Source organism: Cuculus canorus, chromosome 7 (assembly GCF_017976375.1).
Source record: "Cuculus canorus isolate bCucCan1 chromosome 7, bCucCan1.pri, whole genome shotgun sequence".
NCBI classification, from domain to species: domain Eukaryota; kingdom Metazoa; phylum Chordata; class Aves; order Cuculiformes; family Cuculidae; genus Cuculus; species Cuculus canorus.
In genome coordinates, this window is record NC_071407.1 from 17,229,338 (window position 1) to 17,248,942 (window position 19,605).

General features: G+C 38.5%; 1 protein-coding gene across 3 annotated transcripts in view; it reads left to right on the forward strand.

Moving 5' to 3' along the window:
- Nucleotides 1-14,077, forward strand: part of LGI1 (leucine rich glioma inactivated 1) — a 35,267-nt gene extending 21,190 nt beyond the window's left edge. For 2 of the 3 annotated variants that reach the window (XM_054072133.1, XM_054072132.1), the window contains exons 4-9: nt 2,801-2,872; nt 2,976-3,047; nt 7,296-7,367; nt 8,600-8,769; nt 9,187-9,351; nt 9,437-14,075. In XM_054072133.1, coding sequence (XP_053928108.1) covers nt 2,801-2,872; nt 2,976-3,047; nt 7,296-7,367; nt 8,600-8,769; nt 9,187-9,351; nt 9,437-10,254 — 1,369 coding nt within the window. In that variant the 3' untranslated portion in view covers nt 10,255-14,075. Of the gene's footprint in view, nt 1-2,800; nt 2,873-2,975; nt 3,048-7,295; nt 7,368-8,599; nt 8,770-9,186; nt 9,352-9,436 lie in introns of all 3 variants that reach the window. The other variant, XM_054072134.1, reaches the window with a different exon arrangement.
- Nucleotides 14,078-19,605: the final 5,528 nt, after the last annotated feature.

Sequence of the window (19,605 nt, forward strand, 5' to 3'; positions counted from 1 at the left end):
ACCCTAGCTGTACTCTGCTTCCTCAAGTGGAGCTGATAAGGAGGTGCAGACATACTGTACAATTTTGGATACAGGGTAAATAGGTAAATGCAGTTACTATGGAAACCTAAATGCTTTTCCATGCTGCTTTATTCCTGAGAAGCTTTTCCCAGGTGGTCACAGATCACAAAAGGGACATATAATTCCTGCAATGGGCCTTTCAAAGGAAAGAAAAAAGAAATAGCTGCATTGGTGGAGCTTGTATCTGAAGACAGTGAGTAGGACATCATCTCTCTTGGCTACGATGCACCACCTACACTTAGCAGTCCCAGTGCCAGGAAGGCAGAATGAGGTAGGGTGGAGTGGGACAGACACAGTCGTCTTATTTTGAGTGATTATAGCACGACAGGGTCTGGCAATCACTGATGGCGTTTTGATAATGGTAGTAATTTGGGTGGTGTGCCATACATGCTGCAACAAAAGCTCTGACCCCAGAAAAGCAGGTTTTATTCTGTTGTGGGCTCTGACAAGTAATTTGTTTTCTAGATATATTTCTAACATGGAGCTGAACAACTTGCCATCTTTGGAGAGTCAAGCTGCTGATCTGAGGCAAATGACTCCTTAAACACAGACCACAGAAGCAGGATTGTATCTGTGGGGCCAGTACTCCAGCTTGTACGTGGGAATGAAAAATTTTCATCTTTGGCAGAAGATAGTAAGGGAAATAAGGATATGGAAAACTCAGGTTAATTAAAAATTACAGTATGTTTTAGCCTTGCATGATTATAGCTGGTAGGTTTAATATAGCCGATGGCAAAATTTAGCAGCCTATATGTATTTTTATGTAATAGTCTCCAGCATTACATTTTTGAAGTCCAAATGTAACTTGATATTTCCAGTATGCCAGTCACACATTTCTGAGTGTGGAATACATCTGCCGTTATTATTATTTACTACTGTTTTTACCGTAGTAGTGGCAATGGTCTCTGGAAAAATCATGATCTCATTGTGCTAAACACTACTCATAAGTCCCAGGCTAGGACAGCTTTTCTTCTTGAACAGTATGGGTGGCATGCTCTGTGCTCTTCGTGTGACAACGAAAGCGTGACAGAGCTACAGCAAAGTGCCAGCAGGAGTGTTCCCTAAATGTTGAGAAAGTCTTCCTACTCTGACCTACAGCACTCATAACTCTGTATCAGCAATGTGCTGCCCGTACAAAACCAGCGACATGAAAGCTCATAGAAAGAAGGGGGGCGATCATGGCACCAGGATCCATACCTGCTGGCACTGCACAGTTCTGCTAAGCAATATAGTTCCTAGTCACAGCCACAATGCAGCATCTTCAGCCTCCATTGAAAGCGCTAGCTGGTGGGTCACAGATCTATCAAATCTGGTCTTTGAGGTCAGAGAGTGGGAGAAAAGACACTGTGCATCAAACACGCACAATACAGCCATTGGAGGGACGTATGAGATGGGGAGGCAAATGAGCTCATCAAGTGCAAGACCTATGCTATAACCCTTGCAATCTCTAACATAGCTATACTATTTAAAGACATACCACCCTGTTCTTTAAATCATGAAGGTAGAGTGCAAAAAGGAAAAATTATCCAGTGAAATCACGTCAGAAAAGTAAAATCAGTTGCAGGCAGCAGATTTATTAAATTGGTCTCGGGATTCATAGATTTTACAAAAATATTTATTTTCTCAAAAAAAAAAAAAAAGAAGTATTCATTGTTTCTAACAAAAAGGGAAGTGCTCTTCCTGCTCTTCTTTTTTTTTTTTTTTTTACATATATAGTGACATACTGAAAGTGGAAGAAGCAGAGTCTGCAAAAGCCAAGTGAGAAAATAAATCATCTGCAATTTACTTTTAATGCAAACTTCAAAACAAGCGATTAACTTGTGAACTGTATTAATTCATACTTGGAAATCCTGAATTCCTGAATGCCTAAAGATGTAAATCTGTTTATCCATCAGGTCCAATTGAATAAAATATAATTTTGCATCTAGTATTCCACAGGGGTAAAGTTCATTGTGCTTGACAATTCCTCACCATATTAAGGGTGTGGCAGTCCAGAGCTGAATTAAAATGGACAAATGCAAGCATGCTGATAAGCATAAATAAAGCGGGAAAAATCAATGCTAGTCCACTTTTAATGCCTACAAAATTATGTAAAATTAAATGTACTGCTAGTATTTTTACTGCTAGATGGATGAAAAATACAGGCACACTCTAAGAGCTATCACTAATAGATATAATGTGGTCTTAAAAATAGTTCTGATTTCAATAGTGACTAAATTAAGAGATTTTCCATTTTTTTTGCTATGTAATTTCTCAGTACCCTCAGGTCAAATATGCTCAGAAGTTTAACTCATAAGTAAAGGGATTTTCCTGCATGTCAGTGCAAATTTGGGCTGTATTTGACTAACCAGCTTGATACTTTTCTTATGTTGTCAAAAGTAAGTTCTTCAATACAATTTAGACCTCTGTAGTACTTGACCATTTCATTGTTGTCCAAGTATTTCTCCAGTGGCGCCTGTACAATCCCATTGTTTTACTGGCATGATAAGCCCACATTTACCTTCCACAGAAGTCAATGGAATTTTATCAGATGGCTCCAGTAGGCAAAGCACTGACTTGCTGGGTCCTGCCCTTTGCACAAGATTATGGTGCAATCTATCAGCCTTACAATCCTGTAGTGCTTGCACAAAGAAAACCATGAGATCAGGCAGTGGAAATTTGGCCTGTCATGGCTTGCTGAACCGCTTTCTAAAGATGCCAATAACTTAATGGTCTTTTGTTTTACATCTCTTTTACGCAGGTTGTTTACATCCAACACTTTTGATGTTATTAGTGATGATGCTTTCATGGGCCTTCCTCATCTAGAATATTTGTGAGTGGGCAAAAGTATATTTCCTGGAATTATTGAATAGAGTGGGTGGGCTTCCAAGTTCCAGGCATTGCTTTGACCAGAATGACTTTACGACCCGTTACAGGTTCATAGAGAACAACAGCATTAAGTCAATTTCAAGAAATACTTTCAGAGGACTGAAATCTTTAATTCACCTGTAAGTAAAGTGGTTGAATACATTACTCAGCATATTTAATATAGTGACTGAACCACTGTGTTGTTGAATTTTGCATTTTTATATGTAGCTGCTCATATTTTAAGTGTTATTAATAGTTATTTAATTAGAATGTTAATCTTTGTGTTTCCACCAAAGACTTCCAAACTGTGGTATGTGCAGAAGGCCAGGACCCAAGCAGCTTCCAAGTGATGCATATTTGGCAGTAGCTCCCTGGCTTTCTCTGCTCAGAGTACTAGGGAGTTCCAGCTGAGTGTGTAGGAGCAGGGAGAAAGCAGGATGGGTCAGGAAGATTGGCACTAACAAGGTGAGTCCCAGTTTGGGACCTGGAGAAGAGGAAGGTGGGAGCTGTGCTCAGTACTATGGTGCCATGGTGATGAGAGGTTGGGGGGGACACATGCCTCTTCCCAGGCACCCCAGTCTGGCGTGGATCCAGGAGAGTGTTACAGCCATTCCTAGGACCAGCTATCACTGTCTGTACCCATGTCCATTTTGGCCTGGATCCAGCAGAATTTGACCCAATTGGATATGAAAATTCTCACCTAGATCAATTTTAAAATAGAAGAGGTGCAATAAAATGCACTTATTATGACTTACTGATTCACTTCTTCCATTTAACTGTAGGGCATATTGACCCTTAGACTTCAGCAGGATCAACTTTGAACCCCTGCACTGCATGCTGTTCTCCACACAAGCCAGAGCATCGCACGGTCAGGATCTGTCACATACTGCCACCAAGGTCTGCTTAGCATTCCTTGGTTTGTTGCTGAGCCCTTCAGCTGCCCCGGGCACTTGGCCAGACCCTTGCCCTCTGCCACAGTGCAGCCCCCTCCCTGTGTTAGCCGAGAGGGAAATGAGTCAAAGGCACTCTGGATGCTAACGTGCCTGTTAGGAGCGATGCTTCCCGTGCTCACAACAGCAGAGGCATTTCTCACACTGTGCTCAGCAGGTGAAATGCACGCTGGCAAAAAAATACCTGAAACATTTAATTGCAAACACAAGTGTAGCATCTTCATGCTCTGAGCCAGCAAGAGAGTTTTTAAGACAGATTTTTGTCTCTTACCCTACATCAAGTTTATCTTTTAGCAATCATTTTATTTTAGCAAGTGATAAGTTTATTGAAAATACAGTATGTACTCTAAGAAAACATAAAACCCCCAGAAATACTGTAAGAGAAGGAGGCTAAAATATCTGGACTGTGGCTAAAATGGGTTTATATCCAGCTCTGAGTATTTGCATTCTGAAGGGTGTGTGTCTTGGGCAGGAGTGTGCTTAAGGCAGGAGACTAGAGTCTCACTTTTTGGCCTTTGCATAAAAACCTCTAAGAGGGTTTCAAAATGGGGTCATTTTAACTTTTTCTTTAATATATTTAGACACAGGAGAGAAAACAAAGGTTCCATTTAAAATAGTTAATGCATAAATCTAATAGTTGAATTGCAATTCACCACATCTTCACCACATATTAAATGTACCATACAACTCTTTACTCACCCCTTTTCGGTCAGTATAGACAAGACTCACAGCTGGCTGAAAGTGAGCTTACTGTGACTACTTGTGAACATGTTTACTTATAGAAAGGCTTTAGGTCTGAAGAAGAGGAAAGAGAGAAGAGGAGAAAAGGCATATAAACAGGCTGTGCATAACCCATAAAAATCCATATTAGAGGTATAGGCATAATTATAGTATGGTTTAAAAAGGCAGATAATTGGATAAGGCTGGTAACTGGGATGCTGTCTTCAAAATATTTATGCACATGAATAGCTTTATATTTACAAATGGCTCCAGTACATTATTTATCATATTCATTTACTTATTTAGTAGCTTTTGCTGCTAGTAAGCGAATTGCCTTTCTAGCACAGAGGAAGGCACAGTTGTGGAGAATGCACAGGGCATACAGGCCAAGAGTAACATCTTGCCTTGCCTGTTACATTGGCTTCTGGGGATGCTTCAGCAGTTCTGTAGGAGAAAACACATGCAAATATAGAAACACATCTGAGGAACCACTGCAGTTTGCATGTGGTTGCATGCGCATTTTTGGGACATAGATTTGTGCATCATGCTGCTATTGTGTTTGGGGTGCTATTCAGGAAGACACTGAGAAATTTGCAGAAAATAACTGCAAAGGCAGGTCCATTAACCACAGAATGTTACTGGTTTGATCTGTTTGCAGAACCACTCTCCACCCTTTGGGGAAAAATTGTACATACACGTTAAGAATAATCATTTGGCACCCTGAGGCGTTTCTCATTTAAGAAACAAGAGAGTACTTGTGTACATAAAATATATTAAAAGGAACCATAATAAATACGCATACAAATAAGTTCCATGAAGTTAGAGAACATGAACTTTGTTCTGTTTTTTCTGTTTGCTTCACAACATAATTTTTGCAATGCAGTAAGCTAGCCAAACATTTGTAGTTTTATAATGTGATTAACTTTGATAATTACAGTGTGTCCTTATTGTAAAGTCTTCTAGTAGTTATCATTATGCAAAACAATTCATGTTCTGCTCAGAGCAGATTTAAGAAAAGGAAAACTAAAGAAAAATAACATTTTTTTTACTACTTTGCTAATTTAATGTCAAAGTCTTACAGCTAGGATTGGAAAATAATTTCTGTTTACAATATATAATTTTGATTGCATTGCTTTCAGGACTGCATCCATAACTTTAACTGCATGTTTGATTTAATCTTTACTCTCTTATTACAACCCAAATGCTATGTATGGCACCATCTAGGCAAGCCCATGTTTTGTAATAAAGAAGTTGCTTTTAACAGTGGAATATAAAATCCACAATTTTCATCCAAACATTCAAAAAATCCAAATGCATAACATTTGTGTAAATTTTTCTGTCAATCATTCACATGGCAATGATGACCTACTGGCACTTCTGTGCACATCATTGCTTTCAGTTTGCTATAATCCAGGTTATAAGAATATACAGGGCATTAAACCTGCCTCAGCTTGCAAGTCTACTTAGCGTTCTCCATGTGACTTAGTTACCTGACTTTTAAAGAGTTGCTGTTCAGTGTAACATTAAGCAGAAGTGAAGCACATGGTACACACACCAAACAATGCTATAATCAGATAAAAAAGTGATTCGAAAAGATTCAAAAGCGGTGAAGTCAGAATGGACTAATATCATGCCATATTTACTATTTCTGGTAAGGCAAACACTCAATTTTAAATGAGGCAGCAGTATGTCTGGGCCTGTTCTTCAGTTTTAACTATATGCCTAAGTGGCTTTGCTTGACTAGAGAAATTGTAGTTAATGAATAACTTTTATATTTACAAGCGAAAGTAGCACACGTTCCAAGACTTACCAGCTACAGATTATAACTGGGATCTTAAATTAGAATGATTTCTTGCCATTTTCATTTCTTTCCATAAGTAATAAATAATTTTATTAGTCAAAAGAAGTGTAAACTTTACCCTACAACATTATTCTTTTCCTGTCATGGCCTCAGTGACATCTCGGAGAAGCCAGACCTTTGGTGGACTCACAGGCATGTCTGACTGACATATAATATATAGCTTGTTCAAAGCCTGCTCACATTTCCTCGTCACTTTTACTAGAGTACCGTATAGGACCATGTACAGTACTAGAGCACTCACTGAATTTAAACATGCTTTCCTGACATTAAGAATTGGGAATTACCAGCAGGTTTTTGCTGGTCTCACGCACAGATACTCACACACGTGTGTACAGCTTTCGGGAAAGAAAGTTATATTGATCAGCAGTTTCTTGTCTATCACTGCGTATTTCCAAAACCTATAAGTTAAGTCTAAGTCCAATGGAATGAAACCTAGTATTAAAATTTTCATTCCAGAAGAGAAACAAGAAAGTGGGGAAATTGCAGTAGTATGACCACCATGTATTGGTATTTTATAAGGAAAACGTCAGTAGATCCAGACACAACTAATTGTTTTAAAATAATGGTGTTGGCAAAACACCAGAGGTGATTGCACTTTTTACCCTGCTGAGTGAAGTATCGTAAATGCTGCAAGGCTGCTGAGGAGTCGGAAATCAGATGGAGGCATGGTAGTTCAGTGAGAGAGAGAGCCACAAAGTAAGTGAGCCATTCTTAAAAGCAATCTTTTAGAATTCAGTGCTGGAGAGTACCAGGGTTCTTTACCTTAAGCAAAAAAAACCCAAACCCACAGTATTACACCTTGCAAAAATGTGTAATTTCATGAACTAGCACTGATACTGAAGTGTCTTCTTTTACAGGAGTCTTGCAAATAACAATCTCCAATCGCTTCCAAAAGACATATTCAAAGGCTTGGATTCTTTAACAAATGTGTAAGAAAACAATTCATTAATCTATTAATTATACTAAAAATATAAGGAGATTATTTTAAAGGACATTCTGAGTAATGATTGAAACCAATAGCGAGGAATGAGAACTTATTCCTGGGTAGTGACTTGGTAGGCTTGGTTTTTGTCTACTGTTATTGATAATTTACTTTAGTTTTAAATATTCCACCAGTTACGAAGATAAGTAATGTTGTTAGCAGTCACGTAAGAAAGCTGCATGTTCATTAAGGCTTAGTGAATAGGGAGGAAGTATCCCTAGGGATGCATGAGAGAGCATGGCATGAGGGGAGGGCGGATGATATTTAATGGAGTAACATTTCTATGAGCAAATAATTTCTGGGAAGGCTAGTTTTTATCACAAAAGCATCTGTCTCAGTAAGTACCATATCCCATACTGAATCTAACTGCAATCAAACCAAACCATGAACTTGGTTGAATATATAATTAACACCCAGTAAAAATACAAAATATAGATAAACAGATAAGTCCTATAGTTGCTTCACTGAAATATGACCTGTTTACAACACAACAAATTCTGGTTCACCTTATCTGGGATAATGAGCACAGAACATACTTTGCCTGCTCCCTGTATTAACAATGTAGGCTGAATTCCTAATGCAGAGCTGGAGTAACAAGATGTAGAGGTGGTCAGTGGATCTGGTATCATTACTTGACATGGCTGACACAGTCTGCTCCTGCCACTTGTCCATTCCTGTACATATGATCTGAAATCTGACACAAGAGAGCTGTAAAAGACTTAAACAGAGCTCTTTTGCTTGTGCATTCTAAAGCCCTAAATGAGTATATCTAAAGGAGGCAGCAAATACTGACTGGCGAACCACCAGGTTACATTAATTCTGGTTTTGTTATGTAGTATGCTGTTATTGAAAAGGGGTGATTCAAAAGAAACAACCTCCCAAAATATGGGGCCAATAGTTTGGAAGACTTCTGTGTGCCTGTAAACTTGGGACAATCAATAAAAATTTCATAGTGGTTATCAAGTTAAGGTCTAGTTGATTTCCTTAATATTATACAATTAAATCTATGTGGGTTCTGGTATATATATTTAACTGTGGGTCAGGACAGCTTAAGCCAGGAAGGCATCAATTGAGAGAAAGCAAGAGGGCACGTATTTAACAAGAGCCCAGTTTGTTGTACTGCAAGGAGAAATACCTCAGCTCACTACTTATTTTCAATACACGATTTATTTGTTGTAGAGATCTTAGAGGCAATGCATTTAATTGTGACTGCAAACTGAAATGGCTAGTGGAATGGCTGGGCAGCACCAATGCGACGGTTGAAGACATATACTGTGAAAGCCCACCAGAATATAAGATGCGCAAAATCAATAGCCTCTCTCCGAAAGAATTTGATTGCATTATTACAGGTAAAGTGCCTCAATTTATTTAATCTTGTTAAATTAAAGTCAAAGCTGTATTTTTTTTTTTATTGTAGGGTCAATTTTTGTGGAGAGTCTGTATACCAGATGGAACTTCCACTAAAGTCAATCTAAAATCTCTGCAGATCTAAGTCTGACATGTGAGACATTTGGGAGTGGGGTCTCATATTGCAGCTTCTACTTAGACTTTGCTATGTTATATAAGGATTTAGACAACTAGGACATAAAACGGCTCTTGTTTTAATCAAGAACAACAGGTTGCAGTACTCCTTTATCAAGAGGAATATTGGACTAGTGATGAAATACTGTAATTTTTAATAAACTGGTATCTGCTAAGCAGATATTTTTTCAGTACAGTATGGAAAGCATCTCTGTAATTATCACCTGTTGTGTGCACTTTTACAGAATTCAAAGTTTATCAGACGCTGCCATACCAATCTCTGTCAGTAGATACTTTCTCATACATGAATGATGAACATGTGGTTATTGCTCAGCCCTTTACTGGAAAATGCATCTTTCTTGAATGGGACCATGTAGAAGTGATGTTCAGGAATTACGACAACATTACAGGTATCAACGCTGCTCAATAAATAGCTTAACAACAGCTGACCCCCAAAAGTGATGCTAACCCTGTCTTTTACTTTTCTTTTTATAGGTACTTCAACTGTTGTGTGTAAACCTATAGTTATTGAGAGTCAGCTGTATGTCATTGTCGCACAGCTGTTTGGAGGCTCCCACATATATAAAAGAGATATTTTTGCTAATAAGTTTATAAAAATTCAAGATATTGAAATCCTTAAAATCCGAAAACCCAATGACATTGAAACTTTCAGGATTGCTGAAGGCTGGTATTTTGTTGTGGCAGACAGTTCAAAGGCTGGTTTCACCACTGTTTACAAATGGAATGGGAATGGATTTTATTCCCATCAGTCTCTGCACGCCTGGTACAGAGATACTGATGTAGAGTATCTTGAAATATCCGGCAAACCACATTTAATTCTGTCAAGTAGTTCCCAAAGACCTGTAATATATCAATGGAACAAAGGAACAAATGAATTTGTTAAGCGTTTTGATATCCAAGATATGGAAGATGCATATGCAGTGAAACATTTCAAAGTGAAAGAGGATGTATACATTTGCTTAACAAGATTTATTGGGGACTCTAAAGTAATGAAGTGGGGTGGTTCAGCATTTCTGGATTTACAAAGGATGCCATCCCGAGGGTCAATGGTATTCCAACCACTTCAGATAAAAAATTATCAATATGCCATTCTTGGAAGTGATTATTCTTTCACTCAAGTTTATTATTGGGATGCTGAAAAGGCAGAATTTGTGAAGTTTCAAGAATTAAACGTACAGGCACCAAGATCGTTCATACATGTCTCCATCGATAAACGAGATTTTCTCTTTGCTTCAAGTTTTAAGGGAACTACATTGATTTATGAACATTGCATAGTTGACTTAAGCGCATGACACTCATAACTCTAAGATTACATCAGACTTTCTACCATAAGTGGACAAAATGAACTAAATGCATGATGACTCTCTTATCTTACTTCCAAATGAATGCCTTTAAAAGTTGAGATTGCTACAACAAATTATTACTAGTATCTTCATCTTTAATTGTCAAGTCTAGTGGTGTTGGAAGTTGCATTTTTTAACAAAAAGAAATTAAATTAACTGTTCTTTGCATCCACAATATGTAAATATGTGTGCAACTGCATCTGTTGCCATAAAGAATATTAAGATGTAATTTTCCATTTATTTATTCACCTGTTTGAAACAACTGCCAAATAAAATGTTTACATTTTGTGTCTTTCACATTCCAAATATTATTTGCAGGTGATACTTTTTATTTGTGTATATATTATACACATATAAAATAAACCCAAGAAGGCATATTGCCCAGTACAATATTGCCCATGGAAGATGCACAATATTGAAGATCAGGTGAGTTTTACATACAACAAGAAGTTCTTGATAAAAATACAGCATCGACCCCTGGTCCTATAAATTATCACCTGGACATATCTTTGCATTTATGGGAGGCTTCGCTGATTTAAATGGGGCTTCACCCAGAAAAGAGCATTCTCACATAGATCCAGTTGTAGGATAGGGCTTTGCACTGTGTATAGCTGCAAGCACCTGATTTTCTAGATATTTACAAGAAATCAACAGAATAAAAGACCAGGTAAAGGTCTGTCTTTCTTCACCTCATGCTGAAGCAGCACAAAATAAATCTCTGTATGACACTGGGGCTGTTACCATGCTGAAAATTAGAAGCACAGCTTATTTTTCAGCTAGCATTATTTCTGTGTCTGAACTGTCACACATCACTTGCATGAATTCCATGTGTTCTGTCAAATCTTTCCACTGTTATTGCAGTTATTTAATCTTCAATGAATTTATTCATTATTCTGAATGAAGCTAATGAATGTGAAGTCATTTTTTTTCACTATCCTGCAATGAAGTTTAGTAACAGATACTTCTGAAATTCAGGGAACTTTGAATGTATCAGGACAAATTCCATTGGTGTGGCATATGCAATTCCAGGGAAGCTACTTAGATCTGTTAAATTATGCCAAGACTGAATTTGGTATGAAAATCTATTACAAACTCAAAGTTAAATAGTCATTTGTTTACATATATCTAGTGGATCAATTGTGAGAAACCAGTACTGCTACTGAAGATCATTTTTGCAGCCAAGTAAGAGAATATAAGGTGATTTTAGACACCTTTGCACTTGGAGTTACCAAGTCTTGTGCTTTGGTGCCATGTTTAAAATATACACGTCAATACTGTACATGTTTATACGCATTTCTAACATTTCTAAAATTCACAGGCACTGGTTGGCAAATGAGACTCATCATGCTATGCACGTCAGATAATCACACAAGCTGATTCTGCAAGCTGGCTGCTTCCTGTACTCACAGAGACCCCAAAAAGACAGGGCAGTTTAAGCCTCAGTCACTTCTCCTTCGGTTATGGTGCTGCTGAGAGCATCTGTTAGTACAGAAAAAAAAGTAATCATTAAGAAAAAAGCCATATATATTTTAAGAAGTTAACCCTAAACAGCATGCTCCTGTAATAAAGTTTTTTATATTAAATGTTATTTGAAAAGGAAAAAAATCCCACATAAACAATGCTTCTCTAAGAAGTTCATTTTTCTGATGCCTTTTTATCAATAGCTGCCTGTGCTCTGGTCAGTATTTGGCTTAATAATTATCTCTTCCATAAATATTTACAAGGTGATGAGAAAGATTTTAAACTATGTTTCACAGTAGAAGCCACCGATGTTTTTTTTAACAAATACATTTTCAAAAACCGTCTTGATAAATCATCACTCATTTGAGAGATTTCCTTTATAAATCTTTACTTGCTTTCAAACCTCATGATTTCAAACCTCAGATGAATCCAAATAATATTTTTTTATTATTTCTCAATGCTGGCTGCACAACTGTGATTCCTAACTCAGTTTGTCCATCTCTTCTTCAATCCCCATTGCGTAGAAGAGGAATGAAATGGAAAGTCATGAACCAAGCCCCAAACTAGCAGCAAAACATGAAGTGTTTTCCACTTCATCTTGCCTTTTGTTTCAGTCTTTTACTTACAATCTTATTGAATTGCGTACACTGATTTTGATCTGATTTCTTCCATTATACTTGCCTACATGCATTCTCTATCAAATTATCGAGATAATGGCTATGTATCCTTCTTATTATGAACGTATTATGGATGTCTGGCTGCCTTTAAGTGGAGTTAGATAACCTTGCTAATATTTATTTACAAACACTATGCCCCAATATATTGCCTCACAATTGTACCTTGAGAAGGTTGTTTCATGGAATTATATTACAGCCATCTACAGGCCCTATGCTATAGTAGTGCTATGATTGTTTTCCTGAATTAATTTATTTTGAAACAATATGATGGACTTATGGGAATTCACTGGGTTTTTTTTTTTTTCCTGTCTTTAAAGGAAGAGTTTAAAAGCCTGCACTTACTTACTCACTAAAATTTTATGGTCACGATACCGGTAAAACCAGCCATGGTATAGTGGAGCGTGGTAAGGGATTAATCTGCTGCATTAATCTGCCATTTGGTTTTACTCAGGAAATTTTACTGGTAGTCAAGCACTACCAATTTGGGAAGTACTTAATACCTATGTCACTTTTGGAAGTTCAACTAATTCTCAATCTAAATCTGTTCTCTTTTGAAAATCCCCTTCTCTGGTCAGTTTATATCAGATGAAGATTCACAGGGACTACAGTCGGTTTCTTATCATGCAAGTATAGCATTTCATTGCACCACGTAAGGAACGGGGATATTTTTAGAACAGAACTCATAATCCTTAACGTAGAAGAGTGTAAAGGCTCATTACGTGGCTCCCTATGCTGTTTCTTCCTAGTTTCAGACACTGGGCATTTTAACAGCTCCTCTGAGCAAAAGGCCATATTCCGTCCTGGTTCTCTGCTCAGAATTCCTTCTGTGGAATTCCCAGACAAAGACTAAAATAGAACCTTTTATCATAGATACGTTAATACTTTCTTTAGAGGTTTCTTAAGCAAGGTCTACTTTACTTGCAGCTGAATGGTTGTCTCCTGCGGTTGTAATGGATTTGCTAAACTCCCTAATCGTTTTGTTTATGACTGACAGTATGTAAAGTCCTAAAGGTATTATAGAAGACACTATTGAAGGTTATTAATGGATAATGCTGATACTTGATGCTGCTTAGTCATGTTGTCTAAGACAGAAAAAACTGTTAATGGGATTGTATTGTATTCCTACAACTACTTCATTATGATTTTAACGGAGCACAAATATAAAAAACATACACTTCTCTACACAAGAAGGGATATATAAAATACATTCAGAATACCTGATACTACACCATGTGCAGCTTTTTTTTTTCCCTTTGTCTGTTGTAATGTCTAGGACTTGCAGGTTTTTTTGTTTCTACTTGTTTTCCGCTGAAGAAATATTCCAAAATGCATTCTGCCTACTAAGAAGAAAATTCATTAAGGAAAACACTCATTCTGTAAAATAACGGAAGAAATAGGGACAAATTGTATTACTGGTTTGGAGTTGCATTTTAATTACGACTTACTCTTAATACCCTCCTTTTTTTAAACTTTATTTGAAGGGGCGATAACAGCCATTCAAAGTACTCTTGAGGACAGGAAACAACTATTAGCATAGTTAATAATATGCGTGATATGCTTTGATGTGTTCTAGTGGGAAGCTAAATGTCTAACAGCTGTATTTATGTATATGAGCATTACAATAGATTGTGCTAGTATGGAATGGAAAATAAAGAATATTTAAACCATAAAAGTAACAAACAGTCCTCAGACTGTTGTTGAACACTACTGACAATAGCACCAAAAGGAGGCAGAGAAGTCAGCATGTCCAAACTGTTAAAAGTTGGGATAAAATGTAAACCCACAGCAAGTCTCAAGAATCCGGGATTATTCTCTTTCAAGGAAATATTTTCCTTACCATGAAAGAAATGATTTGTTGCTCTTCAATGGGGACCCCATAAAATCCAGACAATTACCCAGTTCTTGCAAAATATAGCAAATATAGGAAAACTTAGCAAGAAACAGGCTTACAAGCTACATGCATGCTCTAAGCTTGTGGCGATTTTTGCTTTCAACATCAGTCTCAGCAGTGGTGACATGAATGGAGTTGCAAGCAGGCCACTGCTCACCAAAACAGCCAGAGCCCTGCCAAAGCAGGGCAGAAGTTAAGCCAGGTTCAGCAGCTGGAAAATCCAAAGGCAAACACTCAGTGCCCTCAGTTGTTAACACCTCTCCTGCTGCCTAGCAGTCCTCCTCTCCGATTTGTTCATACGCATTGCAAACATTCCCAGCCACCCTTCATATGCCTCCAAGCTTTGTGCTCTCACACTTGCTCATCTGGAGCTCTGAGCACAGTAATAAAGGTGTTATTTAGAGTCCTGTTGATGAGAATGGCTAAACCTGTTTTTGTGGTCAGGAACTGACCGGTAACTGCTGAGGTCTTGCAGAGTCTGGTTCCTCAAGACTGAGCTGCGGTACATTGCCTGAATTACTGCAAATGGCAGCTTTTCTTTGTTACTGATGACTCTGAATTCTAATGGCTGGCGTTACAGCCATGTCTCTGTTTATAGTTCACTTAAACAAAGTGCTCAGAGGCCAACCTAACCCTATTCCTATTCAGGAATTTTCCTGAAGCGAACTATAGCTACAAAGACCTCCAGTGTGCTATACAGAAGTGGTGTTGTATTTGTGCTTTGAGACTTTGAATTTCCCCAATTAGTTATGCTACTGTAATACTTCTGTCTTCAAATTTGTTACAATAGAAAGCAATCTCCCCCCAAATATGCATATTTATATTCATATAATTGTTTATTTATTCTCCAGTAAACTGAAGTGGATGATGGCAATAATTATGTTAGTGTTCCCAATCTCCCATTCATCAAATCAATTCTTGAATTCTCAGAAGTTGTTTTCAACTCAGCCTTACTTTATGCTTCCTACTGAATCATTTCCATTGAAAAAGGACTTTCTGACCCATTCTCACTTCCTGTTTGAAGGCCTGGATAGCGACAGCAGCGTGTTAGCAAGTTGTCAACCTGCCCAGATGGTGAATATCCAAGAATGTTGAAAGCGCTTCAGAATAAACAGGCTGATCTGCTAAGAATACATAGTCTTTCATTAAAAACCACTTATGTGCAAAAGAACTGGAAGTAACAAATATCATCTCTATTTTTATAAAAAGTTCATGGGATAATCAGCAGAGTTTCAGGCCAGTAAGATCCGCATTTATAGCTGGTTGAATATCTGAAATGGTAATTGAAAATGGAAGTGCAAAAATTCAGAAGAAAGTAGGTAACTAACGAGGCGGGGCAGGCAGACTAGGGAAGTTCAGGGTCCAGATATGCAAAATACTATATATAGGAAAGAAGTGATTGTAAGGTTTAAAATTAACACTGTTGTGACAACTCAGCAAGACCATGATCTCAATACACGGCTACAGGAAAATGCAAATACTGTTACAACATGTGGAGGATAGCAGGGAGAATACCCCACTCCATATTATGGCAAATCAAAGGTGTTGTCTTATCTGAGATACTGTGTGCAGTACTAATGTAGCCATCTCAAAAAACACACTGCAGCCTGATTAAGGACTCAGAGAGATGTGGTAAAACACATTGAAGGTGTTGAACCAGATGATACTTTAGCTAACAGAAAGCCATAACCCAAAATACTTTCCCCTCCAAATTAAACTGTGGTATTCATGCGATCGGCAGTTGTTGAGAACAAGAATATGGCAAACACGGACAAATTACATAAGAATCATATTTTTCTTTTTCTAGCACTTAAAATAATTTCTAATTATTTGGGAAGAGAAGATTCTTTGCGCTTCTGTCAGAAGCATCTGTCTGCAGCCATTTTGGACAAGAGGCCAGGCAAGCAGCTGGATAATGAATGTGCTCCACTGTGGCATTTCCTTGAGACATACCGCTCAGAAATTAGCTTAACTTTGTTGCTGACATTCTCAAAATAAAGTCTATAAGTTGTACATATGAATTAGCTGTTCAGAAGCATTTAGAATTCTGAGAATATGGACAGTGAAAAACTCCAAAAGATATTGGCAACATATATTTGCAGGGTGCCAACAATTAGAAAATTTTGGCAAATTATTTACAAGCGCTTAGAAATATAATTGCATAACTATGGCTGGCTTCAGCTATGTAAATCCTGACAGACGCAGATCCCTTGGGAAGAACAGAACTCAGATTTTTTTATAAATTTATTATTAAGAGCTGAATATTAGAGCTGTAGAAATATTCATTGCAAAGTATCTTGTGATTAACCAGCTAATAGCATCACCCTGTGAGGGAGTAATTTTTAAAATACAAGAACAGATCACCATTTCTGGAAACAAATAAACAAGCAAGCAAACAAACAACCCCAAATTTCATAATTTTGAAATAACTGTGAAATTTGAAAACCCTATCCTGCTCCTTTTTGTCCTCCACATAGAATAACTGAATGATACTCCCCATCCAGGAAAAACTCTAGTAAATATGTTGCCCCAGAGTACAAAATAAAGGAAGGAAAAAACCAAAGCTGGAACAGAAACAATAGTTTGGGGTCAGGAAATCTATTTGGTTATGGAAAGTTTAATTGCACCTGTGGATGTCTACATTTTCTGCTATATAGAACACTACTGAAAAGAGAACATCCTTTTAATGTTTACATTTGAAGGCATTACCTACTGGGATTATAAACTGCAAACACAGTTAAAAATCCACTGCTTTTAAGTAATCCATATTTGCTGGCATCATTCCAGTCTTAAACCCTGTCTCTAACTTGTCCTTAGCATTATTTAAGATAACAATAACTTCTTCAAACTAAACTAACTTCCAGGCTAAGCCTAAGGCATAATACCTGGTACAGCAGACACTAGGAAAGGTCTGCCCTTCTAGACAGGGTTCTGGACTTCATCAAACTGCAACAGCAGAAGGATAATCATATTGCATTAGCTTAAACCAAATAGGAAATGAATGTTTGTTCCAGAATTACAACTCATTTCAGAATTTCTGTAAAGTTATTTTGAGAGCAGTGACACTATCAAAGGATCTAAGAATAAGAGAAAAGGAAGCTAATTGCAACTGCTTCTCCAAAAATCCTACTAGTGGGGTGGTTGTGATGGTTTTCTGAAAGTATGTATAAATGTAAGTAGCTAAAATTGCAAAACAATCAGTTAATTCAAAGACACGAACCATAAAGCGTACCTGGCAAGACTATTACTAATAAACACTACAGTGATATAACTGCATACAACAAGAGCTCTCTTAAACCAGTAAATAGCAAAGTTCTGTTTCCCTGTCTGAGAGTACCTCGTAGCCCTTGTGCCTGCACAAGGAGCAGACAGCCCAGAAGCTGCCCTTGGAGGAAGAGAACAAGTTCTATCTGTGCCTCAACAGTGACAATTTCCTTGAAGAACAGCCACAGACCGGACACACCCCTCCCTGGGACAAGGACAACTCAGCAGGGCCTTGAGGATGCCAGCTTTGCATTTCAGAACACTTCCAGGTTTTTTGGTATTTCAGAGGGAGAAATCAGCTTGCATGTGTCATCAAACCCACGCTCACTTATTGTCCACTTGCAGGGGAGCCAAGAACAGATTGCATAGATCAGCACTCTCTGCAAACGCTTGGTCAGCCCATTCCTGAGGGGCTGCCACACTGGCACTGTTAGCAGGATCGGAGCTAGCTGAGGTTACAGGGACATAAAAATAACCTTTCGGAGTTAGACCAGGGTACTTGTGCTCCGGCATCCTGCCTACTTGGCTAGAAGCGGTGGTTATTAAAAAGTAGGGAAATACTGCATAATGATTTCACAGGATACCCTCTCAGCCTTCAACAAGGAGGGAGTAGAAAACATTCTTCCTGTGGACAGAAAAATGCCTAGAATTTGTACATTCTGCATGCATGGCAGCAGCAGAGTTTTTTTCTATAATGAGGAATGCGGTTCTGCATTGCAACTTCTGGAGTAATGAAGGAGCTCTGACTTCACTTAAAAAATAATGAAACAAAAAAAGACACCGTAACATCCTTCTCTCTAAATTGGAGAGATATGGGTTGGATAGGGGCACTGTTCAGTAGATCAGGAACTGGTTAGATAGTCGCATCCAGAGGGTCAATGTCCCGATGGAGATCAGTGACAAATGGTGTCCCTCATGAGTCTGTGTTGGGACAAATACTGTTTAATATCTTCACCAGTGACATAGACAGTGGGATCGAGGGCACTCTCAGCAAGTTTGCAGGCAACACCAAGCTGTGCGGTGTGGTTGACACAGCTGAAGGATGGGATGCCATCCAGAGGGACCTGGACAAGCTGGAGAAGTGGGGCCATGTGAACCTCATGAGGTTCAACAAGGCCAAGTGCAAGGTCCTGCAGCTGGGTAAGGGCAACCTCTGGTGTCAGTATAGGCCAGGGGATGAAGGGACTGAGAGCACTCCTGTGGAGAAGGACATGGGGTGATGGTTGAGGAAAAACTGTATATGAGCCAACAATATGCACTCACAGCCCAGAATGCCAACGATATCCTGGGCTGTGTCAAAAGCAGCATGGCCAGCTGGTCGAGGGAGGTGATTCTGCCCCTCTGCTCTGCTGAGATTCCACCTGAAGTACTGCATCCAGCTCTGGAGTCCTCAGCACAGGAAGGACATGGACCTGTTGGAGTGGGTCCAGAGGAGGACCACAAAAATTATCAGAGGGATGGAGCACCTCTCCTGTGAGGGAAGGCTGAGAGAGTTAAGGTTGTTCAGCATGAAGAAGAGAAGGCTCCAGGAAAACCTGCTGCAGCCTTTTACTTAAAGGGGGCCTACAAGAATGATGAGGATAAACTTTATAGCAGGGCCTGTTGTGATAGGACAAGGGGTAACGGATTTAAACTAAAAGAGGGTAGATTTAGACTAGATATTAGCAAGAAATTTTTTACTATGAGGATGGTGAAACATTGGTACATGTTGCCCAGAGAGGTAGTAGAGGCCCCATCCCTGGAAACATTCAAGATTAGATTGGACAGTGCTCTGAGCAACCCGATCCAGTTGAACGTGTCCCTGTTCATTGCAGGGGGATTGGACTGGATGGCCTTTAAAGGTTGCTTCCAACCCAAACCATCCTATATCTGTGTCTCTGACAAATCGAAAGGGTTCAAAAACTTGTGTTGCAAGGTTTTGCTCCCATAACTACAAGAATTGTGGCATTTCAGATCATTCTGCTTTGAACACACTAGTATAAGCAAACTGAGAGGGGCAGACACTGC